The following is an 18,135-nucleotide window of genomic DNA, read 5'->3' as shown; positions in this document are numbered from 1 at the left end:
CTGCTGAAAATGGAGAGCATCCCAAGGGAAAAATGGAAAACGGAACAGACAGCGTGGCTGCCCCTGCCCTTAGTACCTACACCCCAGAGGAGATGGTACAACAGATGAAAGAACTAATCACTGAGAACAATGAATTAAAAGGTGAAGGCTCATGTGCACTGGTCTTGAAACGCAAAAGCCTTGAGCTTCTTCTGTGGGTGTTATTTTTGTCCTATGAGTATGAATTCTGTGCTCATTTGCCCTTGCTGGATAACATTTTCTACCTGGGTAGCATTTGCTGTATAAACAACTCTGTAAATGGCAAGGCTGATTGATAGGGCACATCAAATTGAATCAGTATGGAAGATTAGGAGAACACCCCAATGTATGGGTGACTGACTTGCTTTAGAATTATATATATAAGCAGTATAGCACTGTCTATTTTAGGAGGCGAGGAGAAAAATCTCTTGCTATGATACGCTCTTTGCTCATCAACCTCTAAAAGCTTTTTTGGTTTATATTTTAGGACTGTTGGGCAGCTCCATTGCAGACAGACTAATACTTTGCCATAGCTGTGTCAGGAGGGCTGGGTACTGTGCAGTGCCCAGAAGAGTCTGGGTTAGGATGCTGTCTGAAAGGGCCTGCATCCTCTCAGGCAGAGCAGGCTCACCTGCACTGTGTCGTACCTTCTGTTCTTCAAAAGGAACTGGTGGCCATGGCAGGGTCTATCTGGGAGAAAACAATAGGTTTCCTTGAAAATGGCTGATAATTTGAGTCTTTCAGGTGCGATAGATTTGTTTCTGGATCCCAGGAGTTTAGGTGTCACGTATGAATATTTTTGTTTTAAATGGATAGAGCTCAAGGGATCTGGGAATTTTCCGTGTAAGAGACAGAGGTACCTCACTGTTTATATGGCAGCAAAGCATAAAGTCACATGTCTTGTGTGTTGTGTTTTTACGCTAGTGTTTAAATTCCACCTGAATCATTTTTGGACCTGGTCCATGTTCTTTGCCTTAGAGTCCCATGGGTATCTGGCAGGAGAGTTGTTTCTAGAGCTGTCTCTGGTATTTTGCTAAAAGGTCCTGTATCGTATGAGATAATGCTTTGGGACTATATTTACAGCTGCTGTAACTCATGCTTTGCAGAATCATTCTCCTGAGCTACACTTATTTATATAACCTGAAGGATTTGTTGGCAGTGTATAATATGACATTAGGACATAATGGAAGTTAGTGGAAAATACAGTGTATAAAAGATTTTCACATAACTGGCTTTGAGTTTATTGCCTTAAAAAAAGCAAGTCTAAAATACTTGCATTGACTCTTCCTAAGAATTTTGTAAGCATTTTGCAGTTCTGACTTTGTTCCCAGCCAGGGATAACTGACTTTGCTGTAAGCTGTTTGGTATATTTTTTACCTTAACCAAATAGTATCTTAACCAAATGTTCAAGCAGAGCATTGTTTGTATTTGAGCCACTTGATTTGATAGCATCTGTTCCCATGCAGTAATTTACCAGTCTAGGATGTCTGCTATCCCTTCCAAGTCTCAGTCGTTTCAGAATCTCAGTTCAGTAGTTTCATTTGGGTTGATCATATAAATGACCAAGTTCCTCTTGTGAATAATACTGCTTCGTTTAGGAATAAGTCAAGAAGGGAGACAATTCTGGGCTTGTGATTTCAGCAGTGAATTTAATGCTACTAATCATAGTGCTAATAGAATAGGAAAAGTTTAATTCTGGTTTGGCATTTAAGGTACACAAGGAGGAGGTTTGCATTTCATACCAGATTATTGCTAACCCATTTGGTACTGAGCTCAGTGTGGTGGAAATCTGCTGTTTCATTGACAGAGGATTAATGTGAATCCATGTCTTGTCTCTGGGTATCTTTTAGAAGCCATGAAGTTGCATAACCAAGCTATGAAGGACCGGTATGAGGAGCTTTCTGTCTGGCGAGAGAAGCAGAAAGAAGAAAGAGAATTTTTCGAGTTGAAGTTTAAGGAGGCTAAGCAGTGCTTGCTGGCCAAGTGCATTGAAAACGAACAGCTACAGCAACAGCTTCAGAGCTTAAAGGAAAAAGAAGAAGGAGCTGCAATGGTAAATAAGGAATTGGTCGGATTGACACGCTTTTGAATTGAAAGTCTGGAGTGTTCAGGCCCTGCATCACACTGGGAGGTCTGGAGATTTGTTAATGTCTCCACTTTTATCCTGATGCTCTAACAAGAGGTCTTGGCCTGACTTAGAAAGTGGGGCTTCTCAGACTGGTGTAACAGAAAGTTGTGCCACACCTGAGACAATTTACATTTCCATGAGCATTTACAATAATAATTAACATTCTTGACAGAAAAAATAAGAAACTAACATTTCTTGCTAACTTTTCTTTCTTTATTTTGTTTTCTTTTGGGTATCTCTTGATTTTTATCCCTCCTTTTGCTCATTAGATTATCCATCTCTCATGATTGTTTAATTACTTTTATATTTGTGTTTCCAGGAAGAACTTTAAGAAAAAAAAAGATAATAATGACCTTCCTTCTATTTTTATTACATTATTCTACTCTCACGAAAGCTCTTTTGCTGAGATCAGGTTACATCCGTACTTCTGCTGCCCCATTTGATTCTGAGCTTTCTCCCTCTGCCTTACCTTTGGCTCTGTAACACATTGTTTCTAATGTTGCAGGTAATTCTTTAGTAGCCAGGCAACATTTTTCTGGTAGTACAGAAGATATCTATGGACAAAGCCTATTAAACCAAAACCTGCTTTGTGTCCCACATGGTCACGTGAAGAGGTGTTTAACAAGTTTCATGCAGAGCCAAACTGAGGTATTCTTGCATCTGGTACCTTCAAAACCCATGTGATTTCTCTGTTGCCTGATGAAGGATGAGTGTATTAGCCTTTTTGTCAATGGAGGCACTAGTAGATTCTCCTTTCCTCTCCTGACTGCCTATTTTATGGAACTCTGTAGGAATGTTTTCAGCATGTAAATCAAAACTGGCCAGTGAGTTCAGAAGTTACAAGGAGGAAGAAAGTCATGTATAAATAGTGTGGTTGTGTAAATATTACACAATCTTTTTTTCATAGGCTAAAAGTTGTGTTTCAGGATTGTCAAGGAAACTCAGAATTTCATAAATCTGGAATAGTTTTAAGAGGAAATAGAGGATTTATTCTGCCTTTACCTGTTTTAGAACTTCTTGTACTTTAAATGCTTAAAGCATGTTACTAACATAGTGGTCCGACCTGCTTGAGTAATCCAACGTCCAGAAAAGTAAAAATAAATCTCTTTTAACGATCTCATTCCAAGAGCTTCACAGGATAAACACTGGTTCTTCTATGATTCTTTGCAGCTCTACCAGACAATGGTAGCTGTAATTTAAACAGCAACATTTTCATTTCTGATTGTGATTTTCAGGCTGACAGTGTCATTTAAGCCCAAAATTACTTTCTCTCTTGAATGCCTTAGTTTTACTTTCTTTTTTTATTATTTAGAAAGAGCGTAGAAAACATCCTCCCACAGGAAGACATTTTAAATTACTCTGATTTCTCTACCTCTGTGGTTTATTGTTAGCTGAGATAGTCTATAGTCCATTGCTACCAATAAGTGACATGCCTATCTCACTCAAAGTAAATTACAGAATGTAATTCAGACTCCAGGAATTGTCCAGAATTTACATTGATGGTACATGGTGTAATAAAGGCATTACAAGGAAGTGGAAGGTTCAGGTTACAAAATGAGGAAGAAATAAACTCACAGGGAAAGTTTTATGGTAGGGAGAGGTATTTAAAGGAGAGGGGGAAAAAATGAAACTTCCTGGTTATGCAGAGGCTTAAGAGAGAGTTTTGAGGATCCTGGGGAAAGGGAAGAGGCAAAAGGTGAAGAAGACAGTCATGGCTGGAAGAAGAGATTAGGTTTGGGGAGATTTTCTGAGGAACTTTGTGGAAGAGGCTTTGTGGAAGCAACAGAAGACTGTGTGGGAAGGTCAGGGATACAGGGAGAGATTTACATGTGGAGGTGGGCTACAGAGAAGCTGTGTGGTGGGGAAGGGCTGAAAGTGGGGTATGTGAACCTCTCTGCCCACTGGTCTTTTCTCCCTAGAATCTTAGGTAGATTTGGGAAAAGAGGAATTAGGATACGGGTGGAAAAATACAGTAACTCTGGACAACAATTCTGTAGGTTGGCTGAGATCCTACATGGTAGTGAGAGGCATAAATTCAGCAAAGGTTTACATCCTAATTATCTGTGCATTCAGAGAACCAGGCCTATGTTTTCCAGAAGTATGATGCTCATCATTGGATTAACTTGGTTTCACAGTTCAGACTTCTTGCTGTCTAGTGGACCAAAACATAGGGATCTGGACAGTGGGCTTTTCCAGGCAAACCTAAACAGAGAAGGGATGCAGGACACCCTTGTTCAGGCTCTGTGCTCCTCAGCTGGTGTTCCCTTTCGGTTGGCTAATGCAGGGTTTGTTTGTCCCAGGAGGGCTGCACGGCTCTCGAGAAGGAAGCAAGTCAGCTGAAGTCCCAGTTGCAGCGGCTCCAGGCTGAGAAGGCAGATCTTCTGGCTATCATTTCAGAACTGCATATCAAGCTGAACGTGGCCTCAGCAGAGGATTCCTTTGTGGAGATTGCAATGAATGTAAGTGAAGGGAGGAAAAAGAACACAGTGAGAGAAATGGAACACACAGACAGAAACTTTGGTTCCAGTTTGGTTCCAGCTTGGCCCTCCTTTTTCTGCAAACTTAACCTTCTTCTCATACCCATCTAAAGGATGAGGAAGTTAGGTACTTACAGTGACGAGGTTTGCTTAATGGAATTCTACAGTGAGGAATTTAGCACCCTGTCTTCCTTTAATGGAAAGAGTAAATCTGCACCCATGTCAATGAAAAGTCTTTATGCCTTTTTGAGAGGGAACAGGAAACTTCCAGCAACAGCAGTAACACAAGATACAGACCTGGTGGATTTAAGAGAAGAGTTGCGTGGTTGGACTCCATGATCTTACAGGTCTTTTCCAGCCTATATGATTTTATGGTCTCTTACATTACCTGGCATGGAGAACTTTAGTCTTACAAGATGTAGTGCTGAAGGTCTTGGAGTTTACTTTTTGGCCTTCCACTTTCATGTTCAAAGTAAATTAATTTCATAGCCTAAAATATTCCCTGGAAAAATGAACATGGTCCAGCAGGTGACTTTGGACTAATTAAAAATGTTAAGACTTTATCTTAATTGGCATTCCTTAGAACATTGGTACTATGTTTTGTTAAGAGGCAATACCTATGCATAGAGGAGGGTTTCTACTGACAGATATGGAGAGATGCAGGCAAACAAAACCAAGTGCAAGATCTACTTTTTTTCTGCTGTTCTTGTATCTGAAAAATCTTCACAGGCAAAATGTGAAATGTGAAAAGTGGGTCTCTGCTGTGCCTGTAATAGCAGATCCCTCTCTGGGAAGTACAAATGCAACAAGAAAGTAAGATTTAATTAAAACTTGTTTGGAGCTGTCAAAGAAAACTTCAGCCTGCAGGAAGCCTTCAAGGATGCATTCTCCTTTTTTTGCAACAAAGATTCTCCTTAGGTCTACAAAGATCAAGGAGTGGGTTTTGTAGCTGGAAAGAAGAGTGGCTCTTTTGGAGGCAGGAGAGTGGGTTTTAGGCTTATATTTAAAGTCGCCTGCAGTGATGTTGGCTGTTGCTGTGTGGGGAGAGTGGCCATGGAAGTTGCTGAAGAAAGGAGAAAGCCAAATCCCATTGTTGTTTCTCCTCCCTGATCAGTCTGAAGAGATACAGGGAAAGGCATGTGAAGTATTTAAGTTAAGAATCTCCAAACATGAAACTGATGCGTAGGAGTTTTGTCTTTTTATTTCTTTTTATTACCATGATAGCTGTTTTCCCAGGTTTTTTCCTTTCTTCACTCAATAAAGCAGTGTCCTGCTTAGTCCAAATACCAAGCTAATAGTGGGTTTGGTTTTTTCCCTAGGAAGGAGAAATGAAAAGAACTGCAAAGGAGCATCAAGAGAATAGCGGTGAAATGACCAGTAATGTTGCTGTCTACATGTACGTAGCGTCTTGTGTGATTCAGACTCCTGCAGTGTGTTTTGTTTTCACTGTGAGGGAACTTTTTTCTATGAGGAATGCACTAGAAAGTCCTTTTTCCCTGTGGCCTTGCTTCCCTCCATTGCAGTAGCTCTACCTCCCTACCATGTCAGGAAGCCCCCTGACATTTTTCCTTCCAGTTTTCAGCAGCTGACAAGAGGGAGTATATATTCTGGCCGGTTGGCCACTTTTATGTATGGGTTGGCTTGCCAACTTCTCAGGCTTTTAAAAGCCAGACAGGAAGCCAAACAAACAAGATAAAGATAGAGGCTGCAGAGACTCCCTCCCTCTAGTCATTGGAGAACATCTAATAGAGTATCTGTCCTCTGTCCAATTATAATGATGTTGGTAAGAATCATTGTTGCCTGTCAGCTCTGAACACGTCCTGTTTCTGTGTGGTTGGTATAAAGTGCATCACGGTGGGTGGACAGGCAGTGCAAGAACATAGTCTCTATTTTTCAGGTTACTGGGCTTAAGATACCAGCATTCTGGTTAGGTTACTTCTCAAAATTTGATCTTTACATAACCTCCACCGCACAAGGGACTTTCTTGCCCCTGGTTGAACCTTTGTCCTTCTCATGGTCACAGACAGCTGATACTATTTAACTTTCCATTTTGGATACCGCCCAATTTAGTAGCTACATGGTTGTGGCTGAACTCTCTTACTTTGTGGCCTTTGCTTTTGGAAGGAAAGGATGTAGAAAATGCCAAGGGCATAGCAGGCCAGAACACTGTGCTCCATGTACAGGTTATCCCTACATCACTGCAAGGGAGAATGGCCTTTTATTGTGATGATATAGAAAACTTGTCCCTCAGATTGCATTTAAGTTGAAGGTGAGAGGGGGGTGTCATCGTTGAAACTGAGGCAGTTGCTGACCACAGACCAGGCTGCAAGTATTAAGCTTGTCCTTAGCAGTGACTTGTGAGAACATTCTGATTACGAGAAGACATTCTCTGTGGAACTTGCTTACCTTTTGATGAGCATCTGGGCCATATCTACAAGAACAGGGGGTATATGTACCTCTTAAAATGTTTCCTGTGTCACCACGTGTCTTTGTCCAGCATTGAAACTTTACACTGGTGCTGTTAACAGGTTCAAAGAAATGTGATCCACTCAGGACGGGTTTATTTCTGTAAGAGTAGAACTGTGCACTAAAAATCCCCTGATAAAAGTTACTTACTTATAATATCCTGGCTGAACACTGACTTTGGGGTATTGAATTTTGCTCAGCAAAGATTTCTAGCTGTCAGGAGCACGCCGAAGACACTGTTTTACTTTATGTTCCCAAGTACAAAAGCGAAGCTTTAAACACATGCTAGTTTACAGCAGAGCTTCTGAAGCTTACAGAGTATGTAACATGCTGATCTTACCACACAGTTAGGAGATTTTGACCTTCTGTCTAGATGGACATAAAAATGGAGGGAATGAAATGCAGTATTTTATCATCAGAAAATTAACTTACCTTATTTTTCAGCTAGTTTTGTATTTCTTTTGGTTCACTTCTACAATAGCATGATGCAATTTTGAGAAGAACTCTAGAATATGAGGGAGGTGAAACATTGAAAGGATTTTTTTCTGAAAAAGAAAGCAATTTCTGATGACCATTTTTAGCAGAACGTGCTTTCTTTTCCTGGAAAGGAATGAGACAGAGATAAGAAATGTTTCATGTTTCATTGGGGGAAAATAATGTTCTTTTGGGAACAGGCAGCAGCACTTTGCAGGAGGGGCTGCAGAGTAGGTCAGAAGAAATGCACTGGGGTTTGTATTGTTTTGACTGCTTTTGTTTGCTTTGCTGAAGTACTAGATTGTTCCCCAGCTTGAAGGGGACTGTCTGAGCACTGCACAAAGCCAGGATTGCATTTGCACACACAGGGACTGTGATTTGCAGTCTTGGTTCTTGGGAATGAGCCCTTCGCTTAGAATGTTGGTTTTCAACACTCTGAAATGGTGGCCTCAGATTGGATCCCACAGTTAGGCATAAGGGAGTGTTCTAGTAAAATCATACCTGTGGTTATTTACATCTGGTTTGGTTTAAAGCAGGAGCAAACCTGCAGATGAATCTAAGAATTTGGAGTCTGAAGAGCTAACTGTGAGCCAGCTGCTCTGCTGCCTTAGAAATGAAACTCAGAAGAGGGAAAAACTTGAGAAGGACCTGCAGGATCACAAGGAGAGGTATGAAGTAGGTGCACTGTAACATTTGGAGCTATTTTCTTTCAGGGCTGCTGCAGTTATCATGTCTGTGGCTGATCCAGAGACAAGGTGAAATGTCAGTGTGACCTCGATGGGGAATTCCCTGAGCACTCAGTAGTAATAGCTTATTTTTGTGGTAGTCCTTATAGGGATAAACCACAGGTCCTCTTCCATGGGCAAAAGAGTTTCCATGATTTATTATTACCAATTTCATCTTGGGTTCAAACTTTCCCCAGGTTATGTCAGAGTGGTATGATGAGTAGTTGAGGACATTCTCCCCGCTCCCTCCTCCATAGTTACTTGGGTTTGTATGAGTCATCTGCGTGTGGGGCCTTAAGCAAATCACTATGTATAAAGCAGGGATCACAGTCCTCTTCGTGATGCTGGCAGGCTACATTTAGAAATGTGTGAGCTTGCAAAAGCTCCTTGGAAATGTCTAAAAGAAGATTAATTCCAAACTTGTCTAAACGAGAGCTTTTCCAGTGAGACCTGTATGAGGGTCTGTCCCAGCCTAGTTATACTGGTATAAATTGTTATGACTGTTCAGGTGTGGAAAATTGCCTGAGCAGTAGCTTTGCAGAGACAGACTTCATAGTGGACATTATCTACTAGGAAAAGTTGGTGTCACAGTAATTGCTTCTGCGTGGTCTTCCTAGAAGAGGAAATGAGCCACAGCCAAATGGTTCTTAGACATCTCAGCGTCTGAAAATATCTAAGGAAAATAGAGACAATATTAATCACTGGATTCAGTGAACAAACTGACCCATTTCTAAAGGTTTAGTGGGTTTGGACTCTACCAAAGAGAGACCACTCTACCAAAGAGAGACCACTGTGGACTGAATGTCACTGTTCTTCACCTCACCTGCAGACTTACACTTAAATATACATGCTGGTGTCCTGTGTTCTTCAGGAACCCCCATGATTTTGCAGGCTTTCCTGTATGTCTGTGCATTCAATTCTGCCTCTCATTTGTGGCTGTGATACTATAAAGAGAGTTTCACTTGCGTGAAATCCTCAAATAGCCACAGTCTCACTTTAAATAAAGGCCAAATCTATGATTATCTGCTCCTTCTGTTTTCCAGACTGTCAAAGCTGGAGAAGGCAAGCAGCAACTGCCTGGAGAGTGGGACACAAACTGAACAGGAAGAGGAGAGTTCAGAGGCTGTAAGTACCTGTCCTGAGCTGAGGTGTAACACCATACAGCTTACTTGTTGAGGCCAGCAATCTCAGGGCCTAGATTTTTACTTGCACTCGGGGAGCAAGGGGAAATTACTCTGCAGAGGGTATGGAATTGCATTTTGAACTTTCCAATCCATATCTTGGAGGTGGTTCCAGACTACACCAGCCACCAAGAAGAGGTGAGATTGGTGGCCAAGAGTTGGGGAGGCATGGCGTAACTGCAGGTATACCTCACTGTCCTGGCCATACTCACTAAACAGAGAGAGATGCTGTTATTTCTAGCTCCAGAAAGTCTTCTAGACTGGCTGAATTCCTCGCGGCTGAGCAGGCCAGCTTTTCGATCAGAGTCCAGTGACAGCTTACTGTACAATAGACCTCAGATGTGGAGCTTATATCGCACCTGGTTTGGTTTGGTGTTTTTTCATGGCTTTGGTGGGATGTGTTACAATGGTGGGGGATAACTATCTTGGATTGAGAAGCAGTTCCAGGGAAACTCAGTCCTCGTGTCTTCACTTAAGGGTTTGGGTGGATGTTAGGCTTGGATTCAGCTCAAGCACAAACACCTAAATTTACATGCCTACAGTTGTAAGCCTGTCTGTGTGAGGGAAGCATGTAAGCCCCCATAGCAGTGGACATCATTAAGGTTCAGTGTAACTGCATAATACAGGCAACTAAGAGTGCCTGTATATGAGGTCGTGTGGATGTTCTGAGGTGCATGGAGCCAGTAAATACCTTATGGGATCTGCTGGAGACCTTCACCTTTCTGAAGGCCAGGTCAAGTATTTAGGACAAGGCTGGCTTCGTTAAACAAGGCCAGTTTGCAGTCAGGCCAAGAGACAGCCTTTCTAGGGAAAGCAGATGATGTCTCAGTTAATTCTTTCCAGTATTTTTATCTCAACTTTGCCTGAGTTCCAGCTTGAGCCAGATGCTCCTCATCTAAGCACTGATATTGAGGTCAGCACAGTGACATGCTTGGATGACAGTCACTTCCATTTATATGCTGTTGGGTTTCCTTACAGGGCTCGTGCCAGTGGGGCTCATGTTACCTGGCCCTATTGTGAAATGTAGATCTTCAATGAAACAATGTGGGGGTGCAATGTGGACCCTTTTTGATGGCTCTGCACTTGAAGACATCCTGGGAGAAAGGGAAAAGTTCTTCAAACCTGCTTTGGCTCTGTTTAGAGGAGTGGCTGGGGGAGAAGAGGCTAGAGCATGTCCTGTGCCAGACAGCAGCTGGACACTAACCTCAGCCAGCTCTTCCAAGAGGAGTCATCTTAAAGCAGCTACTGCTCTGCCTTCCCTGAGGCTGCCTGTGAGCTTCCCAGAAGCAGAGATCCAGGAGGCTGTGATTCAGGTGTTGCTCCTTGACTGGGCAGGGTAAGAAATAGGTGTTGGGGAGAGATAGGCTATACTGTAGGGTGGGATTTTTTGAGTCAGGTTAGCCTTTTCAGCAAGGCTGCCACACTTGCTTCCCAGAAGCATGGATCAATTATGTTCCAAGTAAGTAAAATACCTTGAATTGTGATGGCTTTCACCAGAGACCAAGAATTCACAGTCCAGCTTTATTAGAAGTCAGACTCTTGCCAGTGATACATGGTTTCATTTGTTGAAACGTTTTCTGTTAAGGCAATTTCTACTGATGTCTAGTTTTCTGCAACTTGAAATGTCATCATCTTACAAATATCAGTACTTTCATCTGTGAGTGTGATTTCAGTAGCTGGATTGCTGCATGCAGCCATGATGGTAGAACAATCTCTTTTTGCTTCTGAGATAGAAAAAGCTTAGTGCAATGTGCTCTGTGAGTGTTCACCTGTTATGTTCAGAGGCTGGTGATTGATACTAGTTTGGGCAGCTTGTGGAAGGTGTCCTTAACAACATCTGTCAGTAGACAGCTGTGCTCTGTCTGCATCTCAGGCACACTGGCTGTGATCCAGACTTCTGCTCTGAGATGAAAGCTGAAGGTCATCATAGATGAACAACTTCTATTGCTTCAGTTGCTAGGGAAGTGGTGGACTTCCCCTGTTAGAAAGCTGGAGCTTTTCTTCAAGGAAATAGGACAGCAGCATGCTTTGACACACCTGGGATCTTCTTAGCTACAGCCAACCAGCTCATTCCCATACTGAACTGGAGACTCTCCATGCATTTGATGTGATAAGACATTATCAATGAAAATTACAATACTAAGGATAACTAAAGTGATGCTAGTGTGATGCTGAGAGTGAGAAGTTTCTTTAGGAAAGCTCAGGATATATCTCCAGAGGCTCCAAACCAGCAGGAGTTGAAGGTTTCACACCTTCTGCAGTGTGGGCTTATATTTTAAGAATTAAAACTGTGAGGTGTCCTTTGAGCCTTGGGTTGGAGGAGAATCCAGCTTCTGTTTCTTTCCTCCTCTTGTTTTCTGCCTGTCTTCAGTAACATTCTTGTGGTCTGAAGGCCAAATGAAAAGGCCAGAAACTCGCAACAAAACTGATTACAGTTTTACTAGAAATCATCTCCTTTGTTTGCAAACTTGAATTTGAATGCATGGTGATGGAATTACAATTTAGGGTTGTATTTTCTCCTTCAAAACATCAAGAACTGAAGTCTTCCAGACCTAGGGTTCTCATTTGTGTGGTGTGGGAGAGGCTGGTATGTGTAGGGAGAGTGCCAGTTGGCTGGACAGGTTCCATGTGTAACCTGAATTACACTGCATAAAACCTTCTGTGTTCTCTGCTTCCTGCCTGAAACAAGAATGGAGGAAACTGGAATGGAAGGGATAATACCAGTATGTAACTGGAAGGAGAAAGTCTAAGCTTTGAGTCTAGGTCATTTACTTCTCTACTTCCAAATTGCTGCTTCTGCTCTACAACTGCTGCCACAGCTCCTTCTAAAGAGCACACTGATGCAGCAGCCTACCTAGGGATAGATCTTTTATGGTTCTTTGAGGGACTGCAACTGTTGCTCAGAGGAGTGGCAGTAATCACAAAGCCTGTCTGCTTTTCCCATGTGTTTTAAATTGTCAACTCCTGAGAAAGAAAATTATGATAGAGGGACTCTTCATCAGGGACTGTAGCGATAGGACAAGGGGTGATGGGTTTAAACTTAAACAGGGGAAGTTCAGGTTGGATATAAGGAAGAAGTTCTTTACTGTGAGGGTGCTGAGGCACTGGCACAGGTTGCCCAAAGAAGTGGTGAATGCTCCATCCCTGGCAGTGTTCAAGGCCAGGTTGGACAGAGCCTTGGGTGACATGGTCCAGTGTGAGGTGTCCCTGCCCATGGCAGGGGGTTGGAACTGGATGATCTTAAGGTCCTTTCCAACCCAAACCATTCCATGATTCTATGTTTGCCATCTGCATGAGGTATATTCTAGCCAATGTTAAAAAGTCAGTACTAGTGTTGTCTTTGAAACTGTTAAGTCAAAATGAGGTTCTGCCATTTTTTAGGAATAACTGCTAATTGTGAAGCCTTGTGGACTTGTTATTATCAAGTGTAACGGTGCATACTGACTTCTGCTCTTTTCTCTAGAGAAAGAATGATATTCCTGCTTAGATCTCTTAGCCTGCAGCTTTGCTATCTTGAATTGTCCATATGTAATTTGCCTTCTTTTTTCCCTAAAAGGTTGGCAGTGAAGTAGAAGCTCTGAATTTGCAAGTTTGTGCTCTGTTTAAAGAGCTTCAGGAAGCCCATGAGAAGTTAAAAGAAGCAGAATTGATTCAGAAGAAGCTTCAAGAAAAGTAAGGTTCAGAAGATTCTGCTGTGACACCTGGTATATATTTGTTTGACAACTCCCAGCTTGGGAAACTCACCAGCCCTACAAATACCAACTGAAATACCTGTTTCATAGAAATGCTGTAAAAAGATTGCTCCTTCTTTGTAAGTGGAGTTGAAAGAAATACAGTACTTGTCAGAAAGTCTGAGCTGCCAACCTAGTTCTACAAATAGAACCCCAGTGCCTTGAATGTTAAGATGTGGGTTTTAAGCCTTCCTGATATAAAGGCAAATCTTTAATGTTTTCTGCTCCACATAATCAATCCCTGTTCTAGTCTTAGGGGAAGAAGCTGAGGGACCTCATTTTGGCCCTTTCCACATGAACTGTCTGTGCTTTTGAAGACCAGTTGTGTAGGTTATAACAAGTGGTTACAAGACCCTCACTTTCATTGCTTAGTTTTCTGTCAAATTCCAGCTCTTTGAGATTCCTAATAGTAAGAAAGTATTAGTTTCAGTAGCTCTTCATCAAAATAAGCGTTTAAAGTGAACCATACAAAGATTCTTGTAATATGCCTGGCGTGGCAAATCCCTCAGGAAAAGGTGAACAGGAGAGATCAACCTCTTTTCCTTTTCAGGTGCCAAGTACTGGAAAGAAAGAGCTCGACTGCTGCAGCAGAATTGGAGGAGAAGCAGCAGCTAATATACACCATCAAGAAGATGGAACTTCAGGTGGAGAGCATGCAGGCAGAGGTCAAGCTGGAACAAGCCAAGACACATGAGGAGAAGTGAGTATGACTCGGTTTTATATTCCAGGGAGGTGGTGTCAGTGAGGAAGGGGAAGTCCAAGGGAAACTGGCCAAAGGGGAATTGAATCTGAAATACTAGTTTTGTGTTCTGCACCCTTTGAAAGCATGTTATATTTGTAGAATCTGAACTAGAAACCTGCATTCACCTCAGTGTCTATGTCACTTTCAATCTGGAGTCTCCACATTAGGCCCCAACTGTATTCTTTCATCTACTGAACCCTCACTTAGAAAATTTAAGCTGTAAGCTCCGACTTCTGTCTTCCTCTTGTCCTAAAGTCAAAGGTGGAATATGGTCAGGTATAACATACAAGTAGAGGAAGCAGAAAAGTGACATAAGCTGTCCCGCTCACTGGCAGGGGTAAACGCATCCACATGTTTGAGGGCAGGGACAAGTCAGGTGGTGACAGTGACAGGAAAGTGACATTCATGAAGAGGTCTGCAGTTCCTACAATGTGTTTTTAACTAGGAGAAGTAAGTGTGCAGTGAAGCTGAGGCGAAGAGACTCGCTCTTTGCTGTGGCTCCCTGCTCCCTTTCATGTGCAGTCTGTCTAAGAAGTGTGAAAATGTCAGTCCAAGCTGCACAGAGAGGCTGAACTTCCTGAAGGACCTGTCTTCAGCTGCTCATTATCTTTGGAGTCTGTGTCTGGTTCTTCTCCTCATGAATTCTCCTTCACTTGAAGTCTCTGAGTCAAGACTTGGATGTCTTCCTAAGAAAGGTGTTACATTTTGAACAGCATTTGTGAGCCTGATAAAAATACTGGTGTGATGGATTCTTCAATCTGAAATGCAGATGATCAGTAAGGACATTTCTTTGGACTTAGTCCATGGATAGAGCAGCACACAACTCGCTGGAAGAGGGATGTTGAGACACGGAGCATGATTTTTCTCTCATCAGAAATGCAGACTGATTTGCAAGGAGGTGGTGGTGGCTTTTTTCTTAAATTCTAACAGATTATTTAGATATCAAAGAATTTTGAAGTGTTTCAAACTTTCACCTCTCTTCTTGTCTTCAACAGGGCAAGGTACAGTAGCTTGCAGGATGCATATAGCAAAGTCCTTCCTGAACTCACTGAGGCAATGAGAACAATTGATCAGCTGAAACTCAAAGAGGTAAACTCAACACAAGAAGAAATCAGAATTAGAGGGAAGCGGGTAGGGATGGGAGGACATATCTAGGAACAAATTTGGGCAGTGGGAAACATCCTTTGCAGTGTCCTTTAGGGAGTTCTTTTAACTTGATACAATGTAGTTTGAAAATTCAAACCTAATCTTTAAAATGAAATATTGATCACTCCTGCTGTCTTAGCCCAAGTTCCTTTGATGTCCAAAGTTGGAAGCTTTTCCAAGGGCAGGAAGATAAAGAAGCAAACTTTCACTTCAAGCAGGGTTGTATTCTGAGTTTGTCTCATAATCAGAGTTCTTCCTTGCAGCTGGACAGAGTGGATAAAGTGGTGGTGGAGCAACTAACTGCAAAGGTGGAGCTGGCAGAACAAGCCCTTGCTGCAAAGCAGCTCCAGATAGATGAAATGAAGCAGATAATTGCTAAGCAAGAGGAGGACCTTGAAACCATGGCTGTGCTCCGTGCTCAGGTATCCATCAGCCCTTCTTCAGGAATTGGGTAGTTCCCCCACCCAGTATTCAGGAATACTGAATACTCTGAAATTCTGAATACTTTTCCTTAATTCTGAAGCATGATTCCCTTCCTCAGCCTGCCTTGCAGATCCCTGCAGAGCCTGTTCCACCATACCCTACTGTTCTGTAGGAGGAACTGTGTATGCTGGAGTCTGGCACAACAAACAAAAGTTGCAAATAGATGTGCGTTTAAAACCACAGTCTTAAGAATCACTGCATATGTTTTAGGGATGGTTTTACTCAAACCAGTGCGTGTGAACAGTGACTAAAAAGGGTCTGCCTAGCCTTTAAAGCACAAAACTGGCATCTTAGCCCGGTTCCACTGCCTATGCTGCAGATTTGTCTTGTCATGGGTCAAGTCACCTCCTCACTGCTTGCCTGTGCCGCATTTCTGCCTCTGTACAGCAGAGGGCAATAGCACTGTCCCCGATAAGACGCATGAAGTACCTTATCCAAAATCCACTGAGTCTTCTTCACCTTGTTAAGTAGTGCAGATCTTCACTTTGCAGAGTGTAAATGCTGTAGGAGTGTTTTGAGTAGATGCAGGCTATGATACAGGTTTGCTGTTTTGACAGTGGTTCATCCAAGTTACAAATTCTCAGCAGGATTTCATTTTTCTGATCAGATGGAGGTTTATTGTTCTGATTTCCATGCTGAGAGGGCAGCAAGAGAGAAGATCCATGAGGAGAAGGAGCAGTTGGCTGTCCAGTTGGCATACCTGCTGAAAGAGCAGCAAAACCTTGAAGATCTTAGCCGGTGAGAACAGACATTGGCTGAACTGCCTTTAGACTGTCTTGTTGAGTCCAAACAAGAAGAGTTTGGATTGTTCTTGCTAGCATCTCAGTAGAATGGCAAACAACTTTGCAGACATTTATTTCTTGCTAAATTTTAATTTTAAAATTGCCTGATTTCTCATTTTAGTTTTGTGATAGAATCTCTGAAAGGTGTATTGGTTCTTACTTGGGTGCCTTAGCAAGTTTTCACTTGGGATGATTCATGCTTGGTAAATTCTCCCTGCTGATTTTCATGTGAGTTTCTTTGGGTTCTGGCCTCAGTTTTAGTGGTGAATCTGCAGCTAAGCTTGCTGCATGTGTGCCAGGGGTATCTGCTGCTTCTCCAGGCGGCAGTGGTGAGTACCCATAGTTTCCAGTACTGTGAAACCCTGGAATTGCACCATTTTAGCACTCTAAGCTGCAAAAGAGACAAAAGAAACATTAACCATTTGTCCTCCACTCATGTTGTGAAAGCCATGGGTACAAGAGTACCCAGAATTTGAAGAATCAAGTTACATTTCACATAAAACTGTACACTGAACCCTTTTTTCTGGTATAACTTGCTTTTCTACTTTCATCAAATGTGCAGTTTGCCCTGAACAGCCGAGTCCTGGAGTTTTCCAGAGGAGCACTCCCCAGATCTCTGGGTGTGTAGCTGCCCAAATCCTGCTGGTATCAGTTGCATGGCCCTGATCTCAGCAGGATCCTGGCACGATCTCACAAAGCAGCAGCATTTCTAGGTTCTGGTTCTGAGCAGCAGTTGTGAACTAAATGCAGGACCAGTTGACATGATTTACTTGGAAATCCTTCGATTTATTTTGAATCCTCTCACCTTTTCTGGGGACAAAGGGAAGATACCTTTTGCTGAGTCTTTTTTCGAAGCCTCTGACTTCCTGATTCTCCACAGAAACTCTCTGGCAGAGATGCAGAGTCGTCATGGAGCCAGGGCACCGGATCGGGAGCACTCACCTCGCCTTGTCCAAAGAGGTACCATGAGCATTCTCCATCTCACAGGGCCAGGCCCTGCTGCATGCAGTTTAAAACAGCTTTGCTTGGCTGTAAGCAGCTTCCCAGCTCCTCTCTGGCTAATTCTGGCAACTGGGTAGCTGGGAAGAGCATGATTCTCTGGCTGCTAGGAGCAAGCCAGACCTCTTTCAACCACTCCATAAAAAGAGTGGAAAACACAACTAATGTAACAGGGAATCATTTTTCTTCTCTGCTTGCAGGAACTGCTAATCAAGACTGGCCAGAGCAGCGGAATATCTCAATATATTCATGTCCCAAATGTGAAGAAATTCTACCTGATCTGGACACGCTGCAGATTCACGTTATGGACTGCATTAACTGAGTGATGCCCTCCAGTTCTTCATCTTGTGAATTTCACCTGCCAAATACATTCTGCTTGAATAAAGCTCAACTCTACATCCCATGAAGGAGGTTTTCAGGGGTTTTCTCATGAATTCAATGGGAAAGGGTAAAATTCCTACCCTGCTCTTTACTCACTAATCTTGTTTTAATCTGCTTTAGGAAAAGAATTTTTATAGGTTAACATGGATGTGTTAAAGCAGTCCCAGTGTGTCTGCTGCTATGAAATCGTTAAGGAACATTCCCCTGATGTGCTCTGCTCTCATGGCTATCCTGCAGAATGGGGCTGAATCACTGAAGTCAGAAGAGAGATGAAATAGTTGCTGAGCAATTAAAAGAACTCTGAGGCTGTAAATACTTCACCTCTCATATAGTATCTATCAGAGAACTAATACATTTTAAAAGCTGATAGAGAAGCTTTTGGCAAAATGGAGTAGTGCTGCA

The 18,135-nt window shown here is 42.5% G+C and overlaps 1 protein-coding gene across 1 annotated transcript; it reads left to right on the top strand.

Annotated features, from left to right (window-relative positions):
* Positions 1-32: 32 nt before the first annotated feature.
* On the top strand, positions 33-17,921 carry OPTN (optineurin). Its single transcript, XM_010016439.1, has 13 exons — positions 33-141; positions 1,869-2,071; positions 4,447-4,605; positions 5,943-6,019; positions 8,100-8,231; positions 9,332-9,413; positions 13,026-13,141; positions 13,751-13,900; positions 14,938-15,031; positions 15,352-15,510; positions 16,179-16,309; positions 17,234-17,313; positions 17,553-17,921. Exons 1-13 carry the CDS (start codon positions 33-35, stop codon positions 17,672-17,674), a joined length of 1,614 nt encoding a protein of 537 aa, XP_010014741.1. The 3' UTR covers positions 17,675-17,921.
* Positions 17,922-18,135: the final 214 nt, after the last annotated feature.

The sequence above is a fragment of the Nestor notabilis genome, unplaced genomic scaffold (assembly GCF_000696875.1).
Source record: "Nestor notabilis isolate BGI_N333 unplaced genomic scaffold, ASM69687v1 scaffold14296, whole genome shotgun sequence".
NCBI lineage: Eukaryota > Metazoa > Chordata > Aves > Psittaciformes > Psittacidae > Nestor > Nestor notabilis.
This window is presented reverse-complemented; position numbering and strand designations above follow the sequence as displayed.

What these genes read in the sequence shown, in the direction of transcription:
- OPTN (XM_010016439.1), top strand. Translation starts at nt 33, where the DNA reads ATGGAAAACGGAACAGACAGCGTGGCTGCCCCTGCCCTTAGTACCTAC. An exon ending in TGAGAACAATGAATTAAAAG is followed by an intron (nt 142 to 1,868) that starts GTGAAGGCTCAT and finishes GGTATCTTTTAG; the next exon opens with AAGCCATGAAGTTGCATAAC. An exon ending in AACCTTGAAGATCTTAGCCG is followed by an intron (nt 16,310 to 17,233) that starts GTGAGAACAGAC and finishes GATTCTCCACAG; the next exon opens with AAACTCTCTGGCAGAGATGC.